The sequence below is a fragment of the Salmo trutta genome, chromosome 20 (assembly GCF_901001165.1).
Source record: "Salmo trutta chromosome 20, fSalTru1.1, whole genome shotgun sequence".
NCBI lineage: Eukaryota > Metazoa > Chordata > Actinopteri > Salmoniformes > Salmonidae > Salmo > Salmo trutta.
This window is the reverse complement of record NC_042976.1, coordinates 33441676-33462317: the sequence shown is the minus strand read 5'-3', so window position 1 is coordinate 33462317 and position 20642 is coordinate 33441676. Positions and strand designations below refer to the sequence as shown.

Sequence of the window (20642 nt, the reverse complement as noted above, 5' to 3'; positions counted from 1 at the left end):
TATGTATGTATGTATGTATGTATGTATGTATGTATGTATGTATGTATGTATGTATGTATGTATGTATGTATGTATGTATGTATGTATGTATGTATGCATGCACGTATGTATGTATGCATGCACGTATGACACACACTTTCCCCCCCACACATTTAACCTCTTTTTTGGGGTAGGCACAAAACTACATTCATACTTCCATTATTTTTTTTACCGGTACTGGTTACCTTCAGACAAGTCCTGTGACTTCTGGGCACAATAGAACAAAACGGAGAACACCATCATGTTCGTGAGAATCTCCCCGTTCCATAGAGTGGTTGATCGTAGGTCAAACCATTTGAACGCTACAGACGTTTTCGTGAGAAGACCTTTCACCCGCAGATGCAAAGTGCGACACTGGCAGATTGAGACGCACCCAATCCTCTAGCTTAGCTTAAAAAATGTTTTGTTATGAAACTTAAATTCAAATCGACTTTAGGGGGTTAAATACCAGCTTTAGCAGTGGGAGACAACGACGACCGTGAACTGGATTACACACAGAGAGCACCCACTGCAGTGTGTGCGCGCATCGACAGCATCAAAACCATCCCTGTCAAGACTGAGTGTGTGTGCATGTCAGTGTGTTCGTTTGCAGAGAAATACACCCCCCCACACACACTATGACCCCAACATATCACACTACATCCTCTTCCTCTCCCCACTTTAACCTTTTCATGAACATAACTTGAGCATGTACAGTCGTGGCAAAAAGTTTTGAGAATGACACAAATATTAATTTCCACAAAGTTTGTTGCTTCAGTGTCTTTAGATATTTCTGTCAGATGTTACTATGGAATACTGAAGTATAATTACAAGCATTTCATAAGTATCAACGGCTTTTATTGACAATTACATGAAGTTGATGCAAAGAGTCAATATCTGCAGTGTTGACCTTTCTTTTTCAAGACCTCTGCAATCCGCCCTGGCATGCTGTCAATTAACTTCTGGGCCACATCCTGACTGATGGCAGCCCATTCTTGCATAATCAATGCTTAGAGTTTGTCAGAATTTGTGGGTTTTTGTTTGTCCACCCTCCTCTTGAGGATTGACCACAAGTTCTCAATGGGATTAAGGTCTGGGGAGTTTCCTGGCCATGGACCCAAAATATTGATGTTTTGTTCCCCGAGCCACTTAGTTATCACTTTTGCCTTATGGCAAGGTGCTCCATCATGCTGGAAAAGGCATTGTTCGTCACCAAACTGTTCCTGGATGGTTGGGAGAAGTTGCTCTCGTAGGATGTGTTGGTACCATTCTTTATTCATGGCTGTGTTCTTAGGCAAAATTGTGAGTGAGCCCACTCCATTGACAGAGAAGCAACCCCACACATGAATGGTCTCAGGATGCTTTACTGTTGGCATGACACAGGACTGATGGTAGCGCTCACCTTGTCTTCTCCGGACAAGGTGCAATCTTACTGGCAGCAATATCCTTGCCTGTGAAGCTATTTTGTGCAAAGCAATGATTATGGTACGCGTTTCCTTTGCAGGTAACCATGGTTGACAAAGGAAGAACAATGATTCCAAGCACCACCCTCCTTTTGAAGCTTCCAGTCTGTTATTCGAACTCAATCAGCACGACAGAGTGATCTCCAGCCTTGTCCTCGTCAACACTCCCACCTGTGTTAACGAGAGAATCACTGACATGATGTCAGCTGGTCCTTTTGTGGCAGGGCTGAAATGCAGTGGGAATGTTTTTGGGGGATTCAGTTCATTTGCATGGCAAAGAGGGACTTTGCAATTCATCTGGTCACTCTTCATAACATTCTGGAGTATATGCAAATTGCCATCATACAAACTGAGGCAGCAGACTTTGTGAAAATTAATATTTGTGTCATTCTCAAACCTTTTGGCCACGACTGTATACATTGAAGGATTTCCTTTCCCTGAACTGTCACCAAAGTTCCTCATCCCAAATCCCCTGAAGCACCAACAGGCTCTAGTCTCTTTGCCTATAACATTTTCAAAGGTGGCCCATTCTATATTTGCTGTCAGCAGTGTTCTAGGCTATATTTGCTGTAAGCAGTGTTCTAGGCTATAGTTGGCCTAAAAGTGGCAGAAGCAGTAAATGGCAACATTCTTCAAAAAACAAAACGTCATATAAAGCCATGACAGCACTGGTAGGCTGAATGCATGACTGACACAGTAATTACGACAAGATAACAGGTAGCATATTCCTCAACAGTGACTCCCAAAAGTCAGGTAAGGGTTAAATGCAAACACAGTAAGGAACATACAATAGCTAGACAAATGTATTGTATTACTACACACAATTTCAGGACTCATTTCAAAGCCCATGAGGCCATTAAATGCTGAAATAGTAAAGCAAATATAGGTCTCAGGTCTCTAGCCAATAAAACGCACTAGAGTGCAATGGAAAATACTCAGGATGTGCAGCTACTTACCACTGAAATGCGTTGTAATGGAAGTAAACCATACCAAGGCCATATAAAAAGGCAGCATTCTGAAAGAGAGGGGGAGAAAACAATGAGTGTCAGAAACAGCACCAGAGCACTTATTTCTCAAACATCAATGTTTTGGTTTGGTTTTTTAAAAGATGTCGTGACTGAACAACACTGATTACTCACTCAAGTTTAAACAACATAGGCCATGAAACCAACCAGATCCCTAATAACATTAAGTCCTGGTTGAGCAATCTCACTGGAAAGTATCAGAGGCTCAAAGGTCAATGGCTAACACATAAACATCTCCCTGTGCCAGTTCCCTGTGGGGAGTCTGCGGGGGTTAATCTGCTTCTCCAGTCAGAGCTGCTCAGGTAGAGAAACGTAGCTGGTGAAACAAACCTACACATCTCAACACTGTCACTAAATTACTGCACCAGATATGGTTTAGTTAACGGAGACAGAAACAGTAGCCCCCTCATCCCTAAAAAGATTAAAGTGCATTCTGCTGTATGTCCATAGGGTAACTGGTAGAGCAGAGGCCCAAATATAAAAGAGTCTGAAATTCACCTTTCAGGGGTAACTGTTGTGGCCCAGTTTCATATAACAAACTGTAGTAATAGTCAGAACTGAAACCGGTAGAGGTGTTAAATCTCTAACCACATCACCTCCTACTCAGACAAACACACAAATCAAGTGGAAAACTAATTGCACGTTCAATACCAATCAGAGGTAAATATTGTACATAACAATGCCATTCAGAGCTCTTCACTACCAAAACATGAGAGAGAGCGTCAGAAGTCTAACTGCACCATCCACGAAGCTTGGACTGAGGAGAGAGCAGGACAGGAGGGAAGGAACGAACTAATACTGCTTCCACCAGCCCTCAAAAGTGTTAAGTCTAGAAAAAGCTGAGAATAGCTGGGTTTTAGAAAACCCCGTTTTCTAAAACGCAGCTATTCTCAGCTCTTTCTAGTAGAGGTCGACCGATTAATTAGAGCCGATTTCAAGTTTTCATAACAATCGGTATTTTTGGCCACCGAAAAAAAATAAAAAAATAAAATGTACACCTTTATTTAACTAGGCAAGTCAGATTAAGAACACATTCTTATTTTCAATGACGGCCTAGGAACGGGGGTTAACTGCCTTCTTTAGGGGGGGATTTGTTTTTGCAACCTTCGGTTACTAGCCCAACACTCTAACCACCTGCCTTACATTGCACTCCACGAGGAGCCTGCATGGCAGGCTGACTACCTGTTACGCGAGGGCAGCAAGAAGCCAAGGTAAGTTGCTAGCTAGCATTAAACTTAACTTATAAAAAACGATCAATCTTAATATAATCACTAGTTAACTACACATGGTTGGTGATATTACTAGTTTATCTAACGTGTCCTGCGTTGCATATAATCGATGCGGTGCCTGTTAATTTCTCATTGAATCAGCCTACTTCGACAAACGGGTGTTGATTTAACAAGCGCATTTGCGAAAAAAGCAGTCGTTGCACCAATGTACCTAACCATAAACATCAATGCCTTTCTTTGAAATCAATACACAAGTATATATTTTTAAACCTGCATATTTAGTTAATATTGCCTGCTAACATGAAATTGTGTCACATCTCTAGCGTTCATTGCACGCAGAGTCAGGGTATATGCAACAGTTTGGGCCGCCTGGCTCGTTGCGAAATAATTTGCCAGAATTTTACGTAATTATGACATAACATTGAAGGCTGTGCAATGTAACAGGAATATTTAGACTTATGGATGCCACCCGTTAGATAAAATACGGAACGGTTCTGTATTTCACTGAAAGAAAAAACGTTTGTTTTCGAGATGATAGTTTCCGGATTCGACCATATTAATGACCTAAGGCTCGTATTTCTGTGTGTTTATGATATTATAATTAAGTCTATGATTTGATATTTGATAGAGCAGTCTGACTGAGCGGTGGTAGGCAGCAGCAGGCTCGTAAGCATTCATTCAAACAGCACTATCGTGCGTTTTGCCAGCAGCTCTTCGCTGTGCTTCAAGCATGTTTATGACTTCAAGCCGGGTGGGTATAATTTGTGGAACGTTCCAACAGGAATCTATTCCAAAAACTTCGTAAATAACAAGGTTGACAAAAAACAAAGCATAGAAAAGTTGTATAGCGGTAGAATAAGATACCGGGTAGGGAGTGGTCTATTTCATTGCGTTTTTCACTCGTCACGTTTATTCCTAAAAATGTCTGTCCTCACTCCGGTGAATAAGCTACGTGGTGAGTTGATGCCTATTCGGCAGCTAGTTAGCTAGGTTTGTATGCGTTGCTACTTTGTATGCGTTGTTGGTTGGCAACCTTTTACTTTACGTTTTTTGGAACAGATTCCTGTTGGAACGTTCCACAAATTATACCCACCCCTTCAAGCCTATCAACTCCCAAGATTAGGCTGGTGTAACCGATGTGAAATGGCTAGCTAGTTAGCAGGGTGCATGCTAATAGTGTTTCAAACGTCACTCGCTCTGAGTAGTTGTTCCACTTGCTCTGCATCGGTAACGCTGCTTCGAGGGTGACTGTTGTAGATGTGTTCCTGGTTTGAGCCCAGGTAGGAGCGAGGAGAGGGACGGAAGCTATACTGTTACACTGGCAATACTAAAGTGCCTATAAGAACATCCAATAGTCAAAGGTATATGAAATACAAATCGTATAGAGAGAAATAGTCCTATAATTCCTATAATAACTACAACCTAAAACTTCTTACCTGGGAATATTGAAGACTCATGTTAAAAGGAACCACCAGCTTTCATATGTTCCCATGTTCTGAGCAAGGAACTTAAACGTTAGCTTTCTTACATGGCACATATTGCACTTTTACTTTCTTCTCCAACACTTTGTTTTGCATTATTTAAACCAAATTGAACATGTTTCATTATTTATTTGAGGCTAAATTGATTTTATTGATGTATTATATTAAGTTAAAATAAGTGTTCATTCAGTATTGTTGTAATTGTCATTATTACAAATAAATAAATAAAAACAGCCGATTAATCGGTATCGGCTTTTTTTGGTCCTCCAATAATCGGTATCGGCGTTGAAAAATCATAATCGGTCGACCTCTACTTTCTAGACTTAAGGGTGAGAATCTGAGGTGAGAAACAGAGAGGAAGCATAAGTCAGAGTAAGGATGTTTCTGAAAGTATGTTAGTCTATCCTACATATTCATTCATCTCATGTGTAGTTGAAGTCGGATGTTTACATACAGTTAGGTTGGAGTCATTAAAACTCGTATTTCAACCACTCCACAAATTTCTTGTAAACAAACTATAGTTTTGGCAAGTCAGTTAGGACATCTACCTTGTGCATGACACAAGTAATTTTTCCAACAATTGTTTACAGACAGATTATTTCACTGTATCACAATTCCAGTGGGTCAGACGTTTACATACACAAAGTTGACTGTGCCTTCAAACAGCTTGGAAAATTCAAGAAAATGTTGTCATGGCTTTAGAAGCTTATGATAGGGTAATTGACATAATTTGAGTCAATTGGAGGTGTACCTGTGGATGTATTTCAAGGCCTACCTTCAAACTCAGTGCCTCTTTGCTTGACATCATTTGAAAATAAAAAGAAATAGGCCAAGACCTCCGAAAAAAATTGTAGACTCCACAAGTCTGGTTCATCCTTGGGAGCAATTTCCAAACACCTGAAGGTACCACGTTCATCTGTACAAACAATAGTACGCAAGTATAAACACCATGGGACCACGCAGCCATCATACCGCTCAGGAAGGAGATGCGTTCTGTCTCCTAGAGATGAATGTACTTTGGTGCGAAAAGTGCAAATCAATCCCAGAACAGCAGTAAAGGACCTTGTGAAGATGCTGGAGGAAACAGGTACAAAAGTATTTATAGCCACAGTAAAACGAGTCCTATATCGACATAAACTGAAAGGCCGCTCAACAAGGAAGAAGCCACTGCTCCAAACCCGCCATAAAAAAGCCAGACTATGGTTTGCAACTGCACATGGGGACAAAAATCTGACTTTTTGGAGAAATGTCCTCTGGTCTGATGAAACAAAAATAGAACTGTTTGGCCATAACGACAATCGTTACGTTTGGAGTGAAAAGGGGGAGGCTTGCAAGCTGAAGAACACCATCCCAACCATGAAGCACAGGGTGGCAGCATCATGTTGTGGGGGTGCTTTGCTGCAGGAGGGCCTGGTGCACTTCACAAAATAGATGGCATCATGAGGGAGGAAAATGATGTGGATATATTGAAGCAACATCTCAAGACATCAGTCAGCAAGTTAAAGCTTGGTCGCAAATGGGTCTTCCAAATGGACAATGACCCCAAGCATACTTCCAAAGTTGTGGCAAAATGGCTTAAGGACAACAAAGTCAAAGTATTGGAGTGGCCATCACAAAGCCCTGACCTCAATCCAATAGAAAATGTGTGGGCAGAACTGAAAAAGCATGTGCGAGCAAGGAGGCCTACAAACCTGACTCAGCTACACCAACTCTGTCAGGAGGAATCGGCCAAAATTCACCCAACTTATTGTGGGAAGCTTGTGGAAGGCTACTTGAAACATTTGACCCAAGTTAAACAATTTAAAGGCAATGCCACCAAATACTAATTGAGTGTATGTGAACTTCTGACCAACTGGGAATGTGATGAAAAAAAGAAAAGCTGAAATAAATCATGCTCTACTATTATTGTGACATTTCATATTCTTAAAATAAAAGTGGTGATACTAACTGACCTAAGACAGGGAATTTTTACTAGGATTAACTGTCAGGAATTGTGAAAAACTGAGGATAAATGTATTTGGCTAAGGTGTATGTAAACTTCCAACTTCAACTGTATCTATCCCATAAGTTCAGTCAATGTTTTAACCATTTCTTCCAGAACTCTCCCTTAGTTCAACCTGCCATCCTGCTCCGGTTTCAGCCCTTCCTTACGCTGGTCTCAAGCCCAAGCCCCGTCTCCCTGTCCCAGCTCCCTAGCACCAGCCCTCTCTCCCAGGCAGCCCCTGTCCCAGCTCCCTAGCCCTCTCTCCCAGGCAGCCCCTGTCCCAGCCCTCTCTCCCAGGCAGCCCCTGTCCCAGCTCCCTAACCCCAGCCCTCTCTCCCAGGCAGCCCCTGTCCCAGCTCCCTAACCCCAGCCCTCTCTCCCAGGCAGCCCCTGTCCCAGCTCCCTAACCCCAGCCCTCTCTCCCAGGCAGCCCCTGTCCCAGCTCCCTAGCCCTAGCCCTCTCTCCCAGGCAGCCCCTGTCCCAGCTCCCTAGCACCAGCCCTCTCTCCCAGGCAGCCCCTGTCCCAGCTCCCTAACCCCAGCCCTCTCTCCCAGGCAGCCCCTGTCCCAGCTCCCTAACCCCAGCCCTCTCTCCCAGGCAGCCCCTGTCCCAGCTCCCTAACCCCAGCCCAGGATAGATCCTCCAACTCTCTCCCAGCTCTGCAGCAGTGAAACCCAACACCGTCTGCCCCCATCACTGTCACACCTCCCAACACATCATCTCAACCTCCAATGGGCACCACTGCAGACTGAAACTTTAACATCCATCCATCTCTTATCCACCCACATTGGGAACACCGAGAAGCCACACCACCAGAGAGCTGGTGGCTGGCCTGGCTAGGTCAAACTGTTTCACCAAGTTTGACCTATGAGGTGACCCAGCTACTGGAGAACAGCTGCCCTTGTCTAACTCCATAACTCCATTCTTTATTATCATCACAGTTGTTTTATGCCAAGAAAACCAGGGGTCATCAGCAGTCAACAGCTAGACCTACTTGGATACATGCTGTTTAAGTAGCCACTCACCTTCCAGTAGTCCGACTGTAAACTGTAGTATCTCTGATATGCAGATAATGCTGAGAGAGAAAGAGAACAGTTACTGAAGACAAATACAATGGGGTTACAATAAGTTTACATTTCACCATAACACAGATTCTTTCCATTAAATATTGTGGTGCCACTACCTCAAGCAATATTGGACTGAATTTCTGCCCAGGGCATTAAAAGACACCGTTATTTGAAGTTAACACTCCCAATAAGCACGCATTCCAGAAAACACACAAAAAAAATGTTAAGGATACTAGGGAGACATCTTCAGGCAACTCCGTCAGACTTTTAGTCATAGAAAGCCTAGAGCAATCTACAGACAATGGCAGTGGAATTGCATAACGGCAGAGGAGAGAATGCTCAGACAATCAAGTGTGACAACAGAGAGAGCAGACCACTCCACATTAGGGGTGTGAACATTTAAACGAAATTGGGATCTTTAACGTTAAGAAAAATCCATAACTGAAGAAAACAAATGTTTGTTTTTTCACAAAATTAAAATCACAGTGCACTGGTCAAAACATATGTCCTGTGTTATAACCTAACTAGACGATAGGCTATGAAGGCCTGGAGTCAACACTGGGAGTCGACGTGCCAGGAGTGGAGGAATCAATTATTTTGGAGTCGACTCTCCACCACTACGTCATTGTCATTAAAAGTTGGAAAAATGGCAGGCAAACAACAGCAGCAAAGTCCTGTATGGCAATACTTTGAGAAGTTAAATGAGAAGGAAATGCAAACTTTGAGATGTGGAAGTGAGGTACAGTAAAGGTAGTATATGTGCAATGCTTAACCATCTGAAAGGGACACACCGTGAGACCTAAACTGTTGCTGGCAGCAGTGCAGATGCACTGTGAATTCACATGGAATTTTATGGATTTTTCTTATCGTTTTAACCAGAAAACCAATAAGTAAATGGCTGTTTAAACGTTAAGAACATTTTTACATTTCTTACATCCCTACTCCACATGCAAACATGAGTCTAGTATATACATTTCCCAGTCTTTTTGTACATGGTTTGTGGAGATTAAGAGCGTAGGCGTGTAGTCTGGCTGGCAGCTGCTGCTGCTTTAAATCCCAATGTCAAAATACTACATTCTGCCAAACATACAATTACAAAAGCATTGCTGTTACAATAAGGACAAAACTAAAAGGGCTGCAGTAGCCTAAATTGATTTGCTGAATGTCAGCTGCAATTCAGACATTTACAGCAAATTGGTACAGCTTAAATTCAGGATGTGATCTGTCAATCAACTCAAATGTCTGGTGTGGACCATGTGTGTGTGTGTGTGTGTGTGTGTGTGTGTGTACACGTGCATGCATGTTCACCTTTTGGATAGTCCTCCAGGAGGAGGTTGAAGTGGCCCAGCTGGCAGAACATCTCTGGCTCTACCTTCCCTTCTGCCTTCAGGATGACAGAATCATAGCAGCTTACAGCCTGGAGAGAGATGGGAGAAGGTTACATTTGAATCGTTTCAACACCCCTTAGCCTATTAGACAGCGGCCTAAGGAAGGTCCACAACTTTCAGAAATCCACACCTAAATCTAGGCCTAAATCTAAAAAATAAAAATAAAAATGCATTCTGTGTAATGTCAAGAAATAGTGTTGATTGCAAGAGGAACTTCAAAACAATAACAGCCATCTAATCATTTACAAAGAGCAACAAGCAAGACCCTCGCCTAGCTTGAATATCACTGAACCATATCACTTATCCTCTCATAGAATAGATACAGGTTTATGGCAGAGGATGACCCAGACATACAGAGCCAACGGATGTCTTTTCAGTGGGAGAGGGCAATGCAAGGCCTTTCCAAGTCGTTTTGCATGGTTCCAGGCCAGCTCCCATGCCAAATCTGTGGGTTATACCCGGGAAAGACTTAAATAGCGGCCACACCAATCTTCCAGATAGTTAGAACCACAGAAAATCAAAGAGGGAAGTGAGTGTGTGTGTTTGTGTGTGTGAGTGCCAAATGAGAGAGTAGCTCCTAGAAAACAGCCAGTGTGCTAGAGGTTGGAGCCTCACTGGGTGAATAGGAAGGACGCGCAACACAAGCTTATCATCATCACCAGGACATAGCCTCGCCACTCAGCCCATAGCATGTCATAGAAAGAGAGCTGTCTGCTTGAGCCATTTCAAATCATTCAAATACTCCAACTTGATATGAAAACGACATTTGCATTCATTAGATTTGTTATCCCAGTGCAGGAGCCATTGTATTCCAGGAACCTAGGGTAAAGCTGTGTTTATGTGCTCCTCATTTGACCCAACATGTCCAGCGTCCACTGACACTGCAGAGCAGGTACTGTATTGAAAGATCCTAGCAGGATGGAAACGTTTGTTTATTAATAAAAGGTACGTGGTGGAGCTTATGAATGTGTGGGCTTCAATTCTTTTACACTGAACAAAAATATAAATATGCAACAATTTCAAAGATTTTACTGAGTTACAGTTCATAGGAAATCAGTCAAATAAAATAAATTCATTAGGCCATCTATGAATTTCACATGACTGGGAATACAGGTATGCATCTATTGGTCACAGATACCTTAATAAAAAGGTAGGGGCGTGGATCAGAAAACCAGTCAGTATCTGGTGTGACCACCATTTGCCTCATACAGTGAGACATCTCCTTCGCATAGAGTTGATCAGGCTGTTGATTGTGGCCTGTGGAATGTTGTCCCACACAATGGCTGTGCGAAGTTGCTGGATATTGGAGGAAACTGGAGCCGTCTGTCATAAACGTTGATCCAGAGCATCCCAAACAGGCACAAGGGGTGACATGTCTGGTCAGTAAGAACTGGGAAATGTTCAGCTTCCAGGAATTGTGTACAGATCCTTGCGACATGGGGCTGTGCATTATCATGAAGTGATGTCGGCGGATGAATGGCACGACAATGGGCCTCAGGATCTCGTCACGGTATCTCTGTGCATTCAAATTGCCATCGATAAAATGCAATCGTGTACGTTGTCCCGTTATGCCTGCCCATACCATAACCCCACCATGGGGCACTCTGTTCACAATGTTGACATCAGCAAACCACTGATTATTTTTAACCACGTGTCTGCCTGCAAGCTGAACATCTTTGCAAGTGTGTGCGTGTTTAGGCTACCTGCCCCTCCAAAGCATAGGCTACTGTACTAATGTTACTAACGTGATTCAGAAGACGGGGAGAGAGATTTTGAATTAGCTAGAGAAGAATGAACTTATTCAATGCTAGTTAATGATACTGTAGGCCTAGTTGTCACATGTCACTTTGGATTTATTAACTACAAAAAGTTTTATCTAGCTAGCTCAAAGGAAATTCAAAGTTCTTCCATAGAAGTTGCTCCTCCTAGGTATAATTATGTGGACCTAATTCAGATAATCTATGTCAGAACAAGATGCCCAGCGCATCAAGCCTCTTCCTCAACCCTCGCTCGCCCTCTTCCCACCTGCAACATTTTTGTCACATTTTGCGCCATAGACTTGTGAAGCCTATCACACATGTAAACAACTACCTTGCCTACTCTATCCGCACTGATTGGTGAAGTAATTTAATTAGCTAAATGTAAATGTATATATATATATATATATATATATATATATATATATATATATATATATATATATATATATATATATATATATATATATATATATATAGGATCAGTCTATAATTTTAATGGTAGGTTTATTTGAACAGCGGGAGACAGAATAACAACAAAAATATCCAGAAAAACACATGTCAAAAATGTTATAAATTGATTTGCATTTTAATGAGGGAAATAAGTATTTGACCCCCTCTCAATCAGAAAGATTTCTGGCTCCCATGTGTCTTTTATACAGGTAACGAGCTGAGATTAGGAGCACAATCTTAAAGGGAGTGCTCCTAATTTCAGCTTGTTACCTGTATAAAAGACACCTGTCCACAGAAGGAATCAATCAATCAGATTCCAAACTCTCCACCATGGCCAAGACCAAAGAGCTCTCCAAGGATGTCAGGGACAAGATTGTAGACCTACACAAGGCTGGAATGGGCTACAAGATCATCGCCAAGCAGCTTGGTGAGAAGGTGACAACATTTGGTGCGATTATTCGCAAATGGAAGAAACACAAAAGAACTGTCAATATCCCTTGGCCTGGGGCTCCATGCAAGATCTCCCCTCGTGGGGTTGCAATGATCATGACAACGGTGATGAATCAGCCCAGAACTACACAGGAGGATCTTGTCAATGATCTCAAGGCAGCTGGGACCATAGTCACCAAGAAAACAATTGGTAACACACTACGCCGTGAAGGACTGAAATCCTGCAGCGCCCGCAAGGTCCCCCTGCTCAAGAATGCATATACATGCCCGTCTGAAGTTTGGCAATGAACATCTGAATGACTCAGAGGACAACTGGTGAGTGTTGTGGTCAGATGAGACCAAAATGGAGCTCTTTGGCATCAACACAACTCGCCATGTTTGGAGAAGGAGGAATGCTGCCTATGACCCTAAGAACACCATCTCCACCGTCAAACATGGAGGTGGAAACATTATGCTTTGGGGTGTTTTTCCTGCTAAGGGGACAGGACAAATTCACCGCATCAAAGGGACGATGGACCGTCAAATCTTGGGTGAGAACATCCTTCCCTCAGCCATGGCATTGAAAATGGGTCGTGGATGGGTATTCCAGCATGACAATGACCCAAAACACACGACCAAGGCAACAAAGGAGTGGCTCAAGAAGAAGCCCATTAAGGTCCTGGAGTGGCCTAGCCAGTCTCCAGACCTTAATCCCATAGAAAATCTGTGGAGGGAGCTGAAGGTTTGAGTTGCCAAACCTCAGCCTCAAAACCTTAATGACTTGGAAAAGATCTGCAAAGAGGAATGGGACAAAATCCCCCCTGAGATGTGTGCAAACCTGGTGGCCAACTACAAGAAACGTCTGACCTCTGTGATTGCCAACAAGGGTTTTGCCACCAAGTACTAAGTCATGTTTTGCAGAGGGGTAAAATATTTCCCTCATTAAAATGCAAATCATTTTATAACATTTTTGACAAGCATTTTTCTGGATTTTTTTGTTGTTATTCTGTCTCTCACTGTTCAAATAAACCTACCATTAAAATCATAGACTGATAGTTCCTTTGTAAGTGTGCAAACGTACAAAATCAGCAGGGGATCAAATGGATGGATTTCACAGGCTAAAAAATGAACCGAAAGAAGAAAAAAAGTAGTTTTATATTTTTGGGGGTTCGAACTGGTTCAGCACTTTATTTTGCTGGTCCGAACAGTGGAGTGGAACAAAATAAATAGTGATTCTGTTAAGCTCTAAACAAATAATTTAGGTTCCAACCTCTGCTTTAAATACAGTGGTCCCCCAGCCAACCCTGGTCCTGGAGAGCTATGTGGTGGGCAGGCTTTTGTTCAAGCCCAATAATAAACACAAACCCAGGTTTAGTAATCAAATGTCTGCCAAATGTCCAAACAAAGAGAGTTAGAACAGTGCTAGGGTTGAATGGCGGGAACCCGGTTACCGAGATTTACCGCCCAAAACGACTCCCTTTTCCCGGGATAAATAACAGCAAGAAACCGGTAGATTATAATAAATGATTTATATGAACAGCATTGCGTGAAATGGAACTGTTAAATTACATGCGATGTCTAAATCTGGCTTCTCTATGGCCTCTGCATGATGAATCACCACTCAGGGTGGGGACAAAGAGACCATCTCAGAATGGAGCGCAATTCACACTGCATGTGTAGACCTTGCATCTCATCATGGCCACTTTTCCATGTGACAGGTAGGCCTGCATTTGCTGCAGCATAGTCTACGATACAGTAATATAAAGACTGACTAAGCGTCTGATTTACCCATCTCCATCTGGCTTTTGGGGGTCACCTTGTTTTGTAATTAAGGAATTATATTTTTTAATTGCAACTGCAGTTTTAGAAAAGCCTGTCACTCGAATATCGTTGCTTTAAAAATCTGTGCACGCGCGAGCACTCTCTCACAGTCTCTCTCCATCAACTCCTTTGAAATTTCATCCAGAGTTTGAAGTTCCTTGGTGTCCACATCACCAACAAACTCCCATTGTCCAAACACACCAAGACAGTCGTGAAGAGGGCACAACAACGCATTTTGCCCCTCGGGAGACTGAAAATATTTGTCAAGGGTTGCCAGATCCTCAAAAAGTTCTACAGCTGCACCATCGAGAGCATCCTGACCGGTTGCCATACCAGGCGGTGATGCAACTGCTCTGCATCTGACCATAAGGTGCTACAGAGGGTAGTGCGTACAGCGCAGCATATCACTGGGGCCAAGCCTCCTGCCATCCAGGACCTATATACTCGGCGGTGTCAGAGGAAGATCCAAAAAAAATTGTCTCCAGTCGACCAAGTCATATAATGTTCTCTCTGCTACCGCACGGCAAGCGGTATCGTTGTGTCAAGTCTAGGTCCAAAAGACTCCTTATCAGCTTCTACCCCCAAGCCATAAGACTACTTAACAATTAATTAAATGGCCACCTGGACTATTTACATTGACGACAACCCCCCTTTGTTTTTACACTGCTGCTACTCGCTGTTTATTATCTATGCATAGTCACTTTACACCTACCAACATGTACAAATTACCTCAACTAACCTGTACCCCCACACATTGACTCGGTACCAGTACCCCCTGTATATAGCCTCATTATTGTTATTTTATTGTGTTACTTAAAAAAAATATATATATATGTAACTTAGTAAATATTTTCTTAACTCTATTTCTTGAACTGCATTGTTGGTTGTCTCTTGTGCAATACGCTGGGCTCTCCTTAAAAAACACTCCTAAGATATTGGAGTCCAATGCAGTAAAAGCTAGACAAGAATAGCTTGCTAGACATAATTTTCTTATAGAAATAGACTATTCAAAAGGTAAATACAGCAGTCAATAGATCTCACAGGTAGTTTGAAAGAAGGCCTGGGGGGGGCTTAGGGGCCAGAGGTGCCTTGTACCATACTGGCCTTAAGTCCTCGGAGAGAGAGGACAAAGAAAGAAAAAAATACACACACAACCAGTCAAAAGTTTGGACACACCTACTCATTCAAAGGTTTTTCTTTATTTTTACTATTTTCTACATTGTAGAATAATACTGAATCAAATCAAACTTTATTTGCCACATGCGCCGTATACAACAAGTGTATACTTTTATTTTTATTTTATTTCACCAGGTAGGCCAGTTGAGAACAAGTTCTCATTTACAACTGCGACCTGGCCAAGATAAAGCAAAGCAGTGCGACAAAAACAACAACTCAGTTACACATGGGATAAGCAAGTGTAGGCTTCACCGTGAAATGCTTACTTACAAGCCCTTAACCAACATTGCAGTTCAAGAACAAGAAAATATTTACCAAGTAGGCTAAAATAAAAAGTAATAGTAAAAAGTGTAATCTGTACATGTAGGTGGGGGCGAAGTGACTGCATAGGTAACAAACAAAAAGAGGATCAGCGTGGCAGACGTATTGTTGCCTACTCTTACCACCTGGGGCGGCCCGTCAGGAAGTCCAGTATCCAGTTGGAGAGGGAGGTGTTTAGTCCCAGGGTCCTTAGCTTAGTGATGAGCTTCGTGAGCACTACAGTACCTCCAACCACCTCCCCAAATATGCCCTAATAAAGGACAGCCTACATGAAGCTTACCCTTTCTGCTAGTCCATCCATTGGCATGAAGAACCTAAAAAAATTAAGTTCCTCTCTATAATAGGAACTAGTGCATACATGGTACGGTACAGTAACCAAACAAATCTTTCCAATTTAAGGCAACCCTTTTCTTCTCTACCTCTCTTTATGGAGCGGGTCCAGAGCAAACACTAGCGCTCTGTTTTCTCTCCTTAATTATCAGCTAAAAGCATGCCATGTGTCGAAGCCAAGAGGAGAGGGTTTAAATAAAAAGGGAAAAAAGAGGAAGGTTCCGTGGCGTGCTGGCTGGATCCCCAGTGGCCCGGATCCCCAGTGGCCCGGATCCCCAGTGGCCCGGATCCCCTTAAGTGACATGTTTTTCGTTTCAGCAGCAGCAGCAGCACAGCTCTCTCTGCTCTACATCAGCAACATTTCTACTCATTATATCAGACATTATTCAAATCATCAAAGTCGCAGAGTGACTCATTACCTAACCAGTCAAATAAATATGAATGTACCAGCATTGCATTATGAAGATGACAGAGTTAGGTTAATGGTTTTCAACTTGGTTAATTTACTAAACAAAAACTCAGAATACATACACAAAAAGGAGAAGTACACCAGAAAGTAACAGGCCTACGCCTGTGTCTTTCATCAGCCATGCGTCTATACATAGTAATGTGGGGTAAACCGGTGGTCCACAAACCTCCCCTCCCCCCGACTATCTGTGACCACACTGGATATTATTTGAGCTTTTCGCAGTTATAAGATGGTGCAAGCTCCAATGTGAATGGGACATGTTCATATATCTATCACCAACACAAAAAAAATGACTGCAAAGAGTTGTTCATATAAAGATGCCACTTTTCAAAACAAAGTGCTTAGTGCGTGTATAGTCGGTGCCTGAGCTAGCTGGCCCCCTGAGTGTCCCACCAATAAGAGCTCGAGCTCTGACATAATACTCGTCTGCTGCAGAACTAATCATGGATTTGTTTCTTAAAATGTATGACATAATATGGTGGAGACCGGAGAATCAAAAGGGTAAAAAATGACTAGAAGGTCGGCAAACTACTTTTGTTTGGGGTTGTGGTGATAGGCACATGTTGATGACACACTGGAGACATAGCTAGCTACAACCTTAGCTAGCCTGTTTAGCCAGATACCGACAGAGGCTAGCAGTGGTGTAAAGTACTTCAGTAAAAATACTTGGAAGTACTATTTAAGTAGTTTTGTTGTTGTTGGCATCTGTACTTTACTATTCCTTTACTACATTCCTAAAGAAAATAATTTACTTTCTACTCCATACATTTTCCCTGACACCCAGAAGTATGTTACATTTTGAATGCCTAGCAGGACCGGGGAATTGTCAAATTCACACCCTTATCAAGAGAACAGCCCTGGTCTCCATTTACATTTACATTTAAGTCATTTAGCAGACTAAGAGCGACTTACAAATTGGTGCATTCACCTTAAGATATCCAGTGGAAAAACATCCCTATTGCCTCTGATCTGGCAGACTCACTAAACACACATGCTTCATTTGTAAATTATGCCTCAGTGTCTAAGTGTGTCCCTGGCTACTCTAAAGACAAAGAAAAATGGTGCCGTCTGGCTTGCCTAATGTAAGGAATTTGAAAGGTATACTTTTACTTTTGATACTTACTTATATTTTAGCAATTACATTTACTTTTGATACTTAAGTATATTTTAAACCAAATACTTTTACTCAAGTAACTTTAGTATATTACTGGGTGACTTTCACTTTTACTTGAGTCATGTTCTATTAAGTTAACGTTATCTTTACTTTTACTCAAGTATGACAATTGGTACTTTTTCCACCACTGGTGGCTAACGTTAGTTAACGTTACATTACACAAACCACCGACGGATAATCAAAACAGCAGCGAAAAACAAAACGTTTTTTGTTACTCATCTTGCTTCAATGCTTAGCAGTTAAATAATATCATGCTAATATATTCAATTTAGTTTGGTCGCATTTCATTGAGATATATATATATATATATAGTAGACATAACGTAGCTTGCTAGCTTTATATGGACTAGCTAGCTAACGTTAGTTAGCCAACTCCTCTCCCACCAACCCCGCCATCTTGGGCTGATCCGCAGCTATTACTAGTGACTTATTACGTTAAATTAACAAAACAACATATCATTCGAGCAAACCTGACAACAATGACCTGCCAATATATGAGACAGGACACGTACGGTATGCTAACAGCAGCTAACTAAGTATACACTGGCTATTCAGCTACACCGGACAGGACGCTCCTAACTTGGGCCGTGAAAACGTTCATTGTCGCGAGCTGTCCATCGTTGATTGCTGCGCGTGCATAATGTTACAAATTGCCAGGACCACTATTTCAGCACCAAGTGAAGTTGGTGGCATTGGGACGGACATTCGAATTATGATTTCCTGACCAACTTATTGCCTTCCAGTTAGAACCAGTCTTGTTTGTTCAGCTGTCAAAAGTGTGCAGCCACCGGCCAGCAATGCCCCCCAAGAATTAACATAGCCAGCAAGATAAATTATGGTAATAATATTAACTGGCTTGCTACCATGTAATTCCGAAGCCAGGTCTGTGCTATTGTGATATACTATAAGTGCATGACTGGTGATAGACAACATAAAACTATTCAGACTGGAAAGGGCATGATGTAATCTTCACTCACTTGCTAAGTCCGCCTGGCCGCTTGCTAATGGAATGGGATTTTAGTTAAGTTTAGTAAATATCCAGCTTTCAAGAAGGGTTTTGTGAGGTCCCTGGCACTTATTCCAGATGATATGCAGGGATCAAGAGTGCTAGCGGAGACGGGCGAACTGGTCCTATCTGTGACATACCTTTAACAGTAAGGCCTTCGTTCTGGCGCCATCTTCATGAAGCCTCTGAAATCCAAACAGTGAACTGCAAAGTATAGGACAACACAGGCGGTTCCGTATTACTTTGGGGATATATACGTCGTTTTTTAAGAATTGAATGCACGAAAACTCAACACAGAAAAACATATACAAAAGAAGTGCATTGTTAATTCGCGAACCTGTCAATTTTGACCAAGCTTTCTCTCTCCTGCGATGTTAGCTTCGGAAAGTCCTCTTCTATTTCATTCGCTTTTCCCGCCGCCATTTTATTTTCCTCATCACCAGCAGCGCCGAGACTTCGAGCAGTAGCAGAGGCAGCAACGTCGAGCGACACTCCGCACGATTTCATGAAAAAGCAACAGGGAAGCGGCGACAAACTCCACAAAATATAATAAGAACGAAAGAACACCACCTTATCCAGCACTGAAAACGTAGCTTAGCCGAGTGATTGCCAAATCCTCAAGAAAAACAGGACCCGTCCAAAAAAGCCTTCTTCTCGCATGGTTGTACACAAAATACTACATGTATTTAATTGCCAATTAATGCATGGAGTAGAGTTGATGCCGGATTTTACGATATGGCGTTATTTGGTAATATCATAAACTTCCCCCCACAGAACAGCTCAAAGTTGTTGTAATTGTCACACAGGCGAACGCACGCCGCCACCGTAAGAACGCCCTCTCCTCTCCGTAACCAATGAATGTATCTGTGTGGAATCATGTGACTTGATCAGACACACTTTTATAACAAACCATCAACTTCACGCATCTCCTCAGCTTCTTTGGATTGGTTTCCCATGTTGTATTATGATTACTTAACTGTACTTTGAAGTATATTATTGGTTAAGGTATCTGAGTGTTTCTAGTACGAGAGCGGGTACAGGTCAGAAAATTCAGTTGCCAAGGATCACGCTAAAGTGTTGCTATTTGATGGAATTGAGTTATCAGCTTGTTATAACAGTGTAATAAGTGATTTACAAAATTATAGCATGTAATACTTCACTATTAGTATGGCTGTCATAGTTGTATCTCAGTGTCTATTATCACTGTATGTATGGGTTCTGTTCCTATATTTATATCAAACAGATCCCTAATATATAGACTTACACTAAAATGTGTTATACTCATGTATAAACCTCTTATATTAAAGTGTAATATACATTTTTATAAACATACCTATCCTATTCACTATGACTGCTTGATGCTAATAGGTTCACTTTAGTTTACCTTAACTGACAGCAAGCAATCTCTCTGCTGTATAATCAGCCCAAGACTGTCCTCTCCTCAACAACATTCCCCACCAGCCGTTACCTAAAGTGTTTATGCATAGACAAGTATGTCTTCGCAAAATGCCATTGTAGGCAAGATATCTTTAGACATATGCTAATAGCCTGATGCTGCAATACTCATATGGGAGTTGACAAAACATGCCCATCACAACACAACAGGCCTTGGGGAGTTCGGGCTGTTTTCAATGTTCGACTCATATGGCATAAGGTGAAGGTTTGGGTATTGGAGGAAAAGCTGATCTTTGATCCGGTATATGGGGAGTCTTGATCCTGCTGCATGTTGTTCTTGTCTCCTCCAGAAGATATGGCTTCGTCAATCAGACATGATAACTCAGAGCATAGGTCACTTTCCAGTTTGATTGGAATACCCACAACCCCCCTCTGCTGCCACAGATTGGCCGGGCTATAAATCTGTCGTCACTGTCATGGTGGCAGAGATAGATGGCCACCTGTCACTGTGTTGGAACAGGAAGCAGTGAAGTATGAGGGACAAAGGAAGGGGTCAAATCAAACTTCTGGTTTCAATTAAGCATAGTGGTTATCAAACACATAGGCAGCAAGCCCAATATTCATAAGCCTACCAAATCTGCTTATTATTTTACCCA

General features: G+C 42.1%; 1 protein-coding gene across 3 annotated transcripts in view; it reads right to left on the bottom strand.

Annotated features, from left to right (window-relative positions):
• The window catches only part of kdm6a (lysine (K)-specific demethylase 6A), a 112272-nt gene extending 92500 nt beyond the window's left edge, over window positions 1-19772 (bottom strand). The window contains exons 1-5 of one of the 3 annotated variants that reach the window (XM_029703004.1): window positions 18929-19772; window positions 18732-18795; window positions 9577-9685; window positions 8227-8276; window positions 2438-2496 (exon numbers count right to left, since the gene is read on the bottom strand). In XM_029703004.1, coding sequence (XP_029558864.1) covers window positions 2438-2496; window positions 8227-8276; window positions 9577-9685; window positions 18732-18795; window positions 18929-19098 — 452 coding nt within the window. In that variant the 5' untranslated portion in view covers window positions 19099-19772. The remainder of the gene's footprint in view (window positions 1-2437; window positions 2497-8226; window positions 8277-9576; window positions 9686-18731; window positions 18796-18928) is intronic. The other 2 variants (XM_029703005.1, XM_029703002.1) reach the window with 2 other exon arrangements.
• Window positions 19773-20642: the final 870 nt, after the last annotated feature.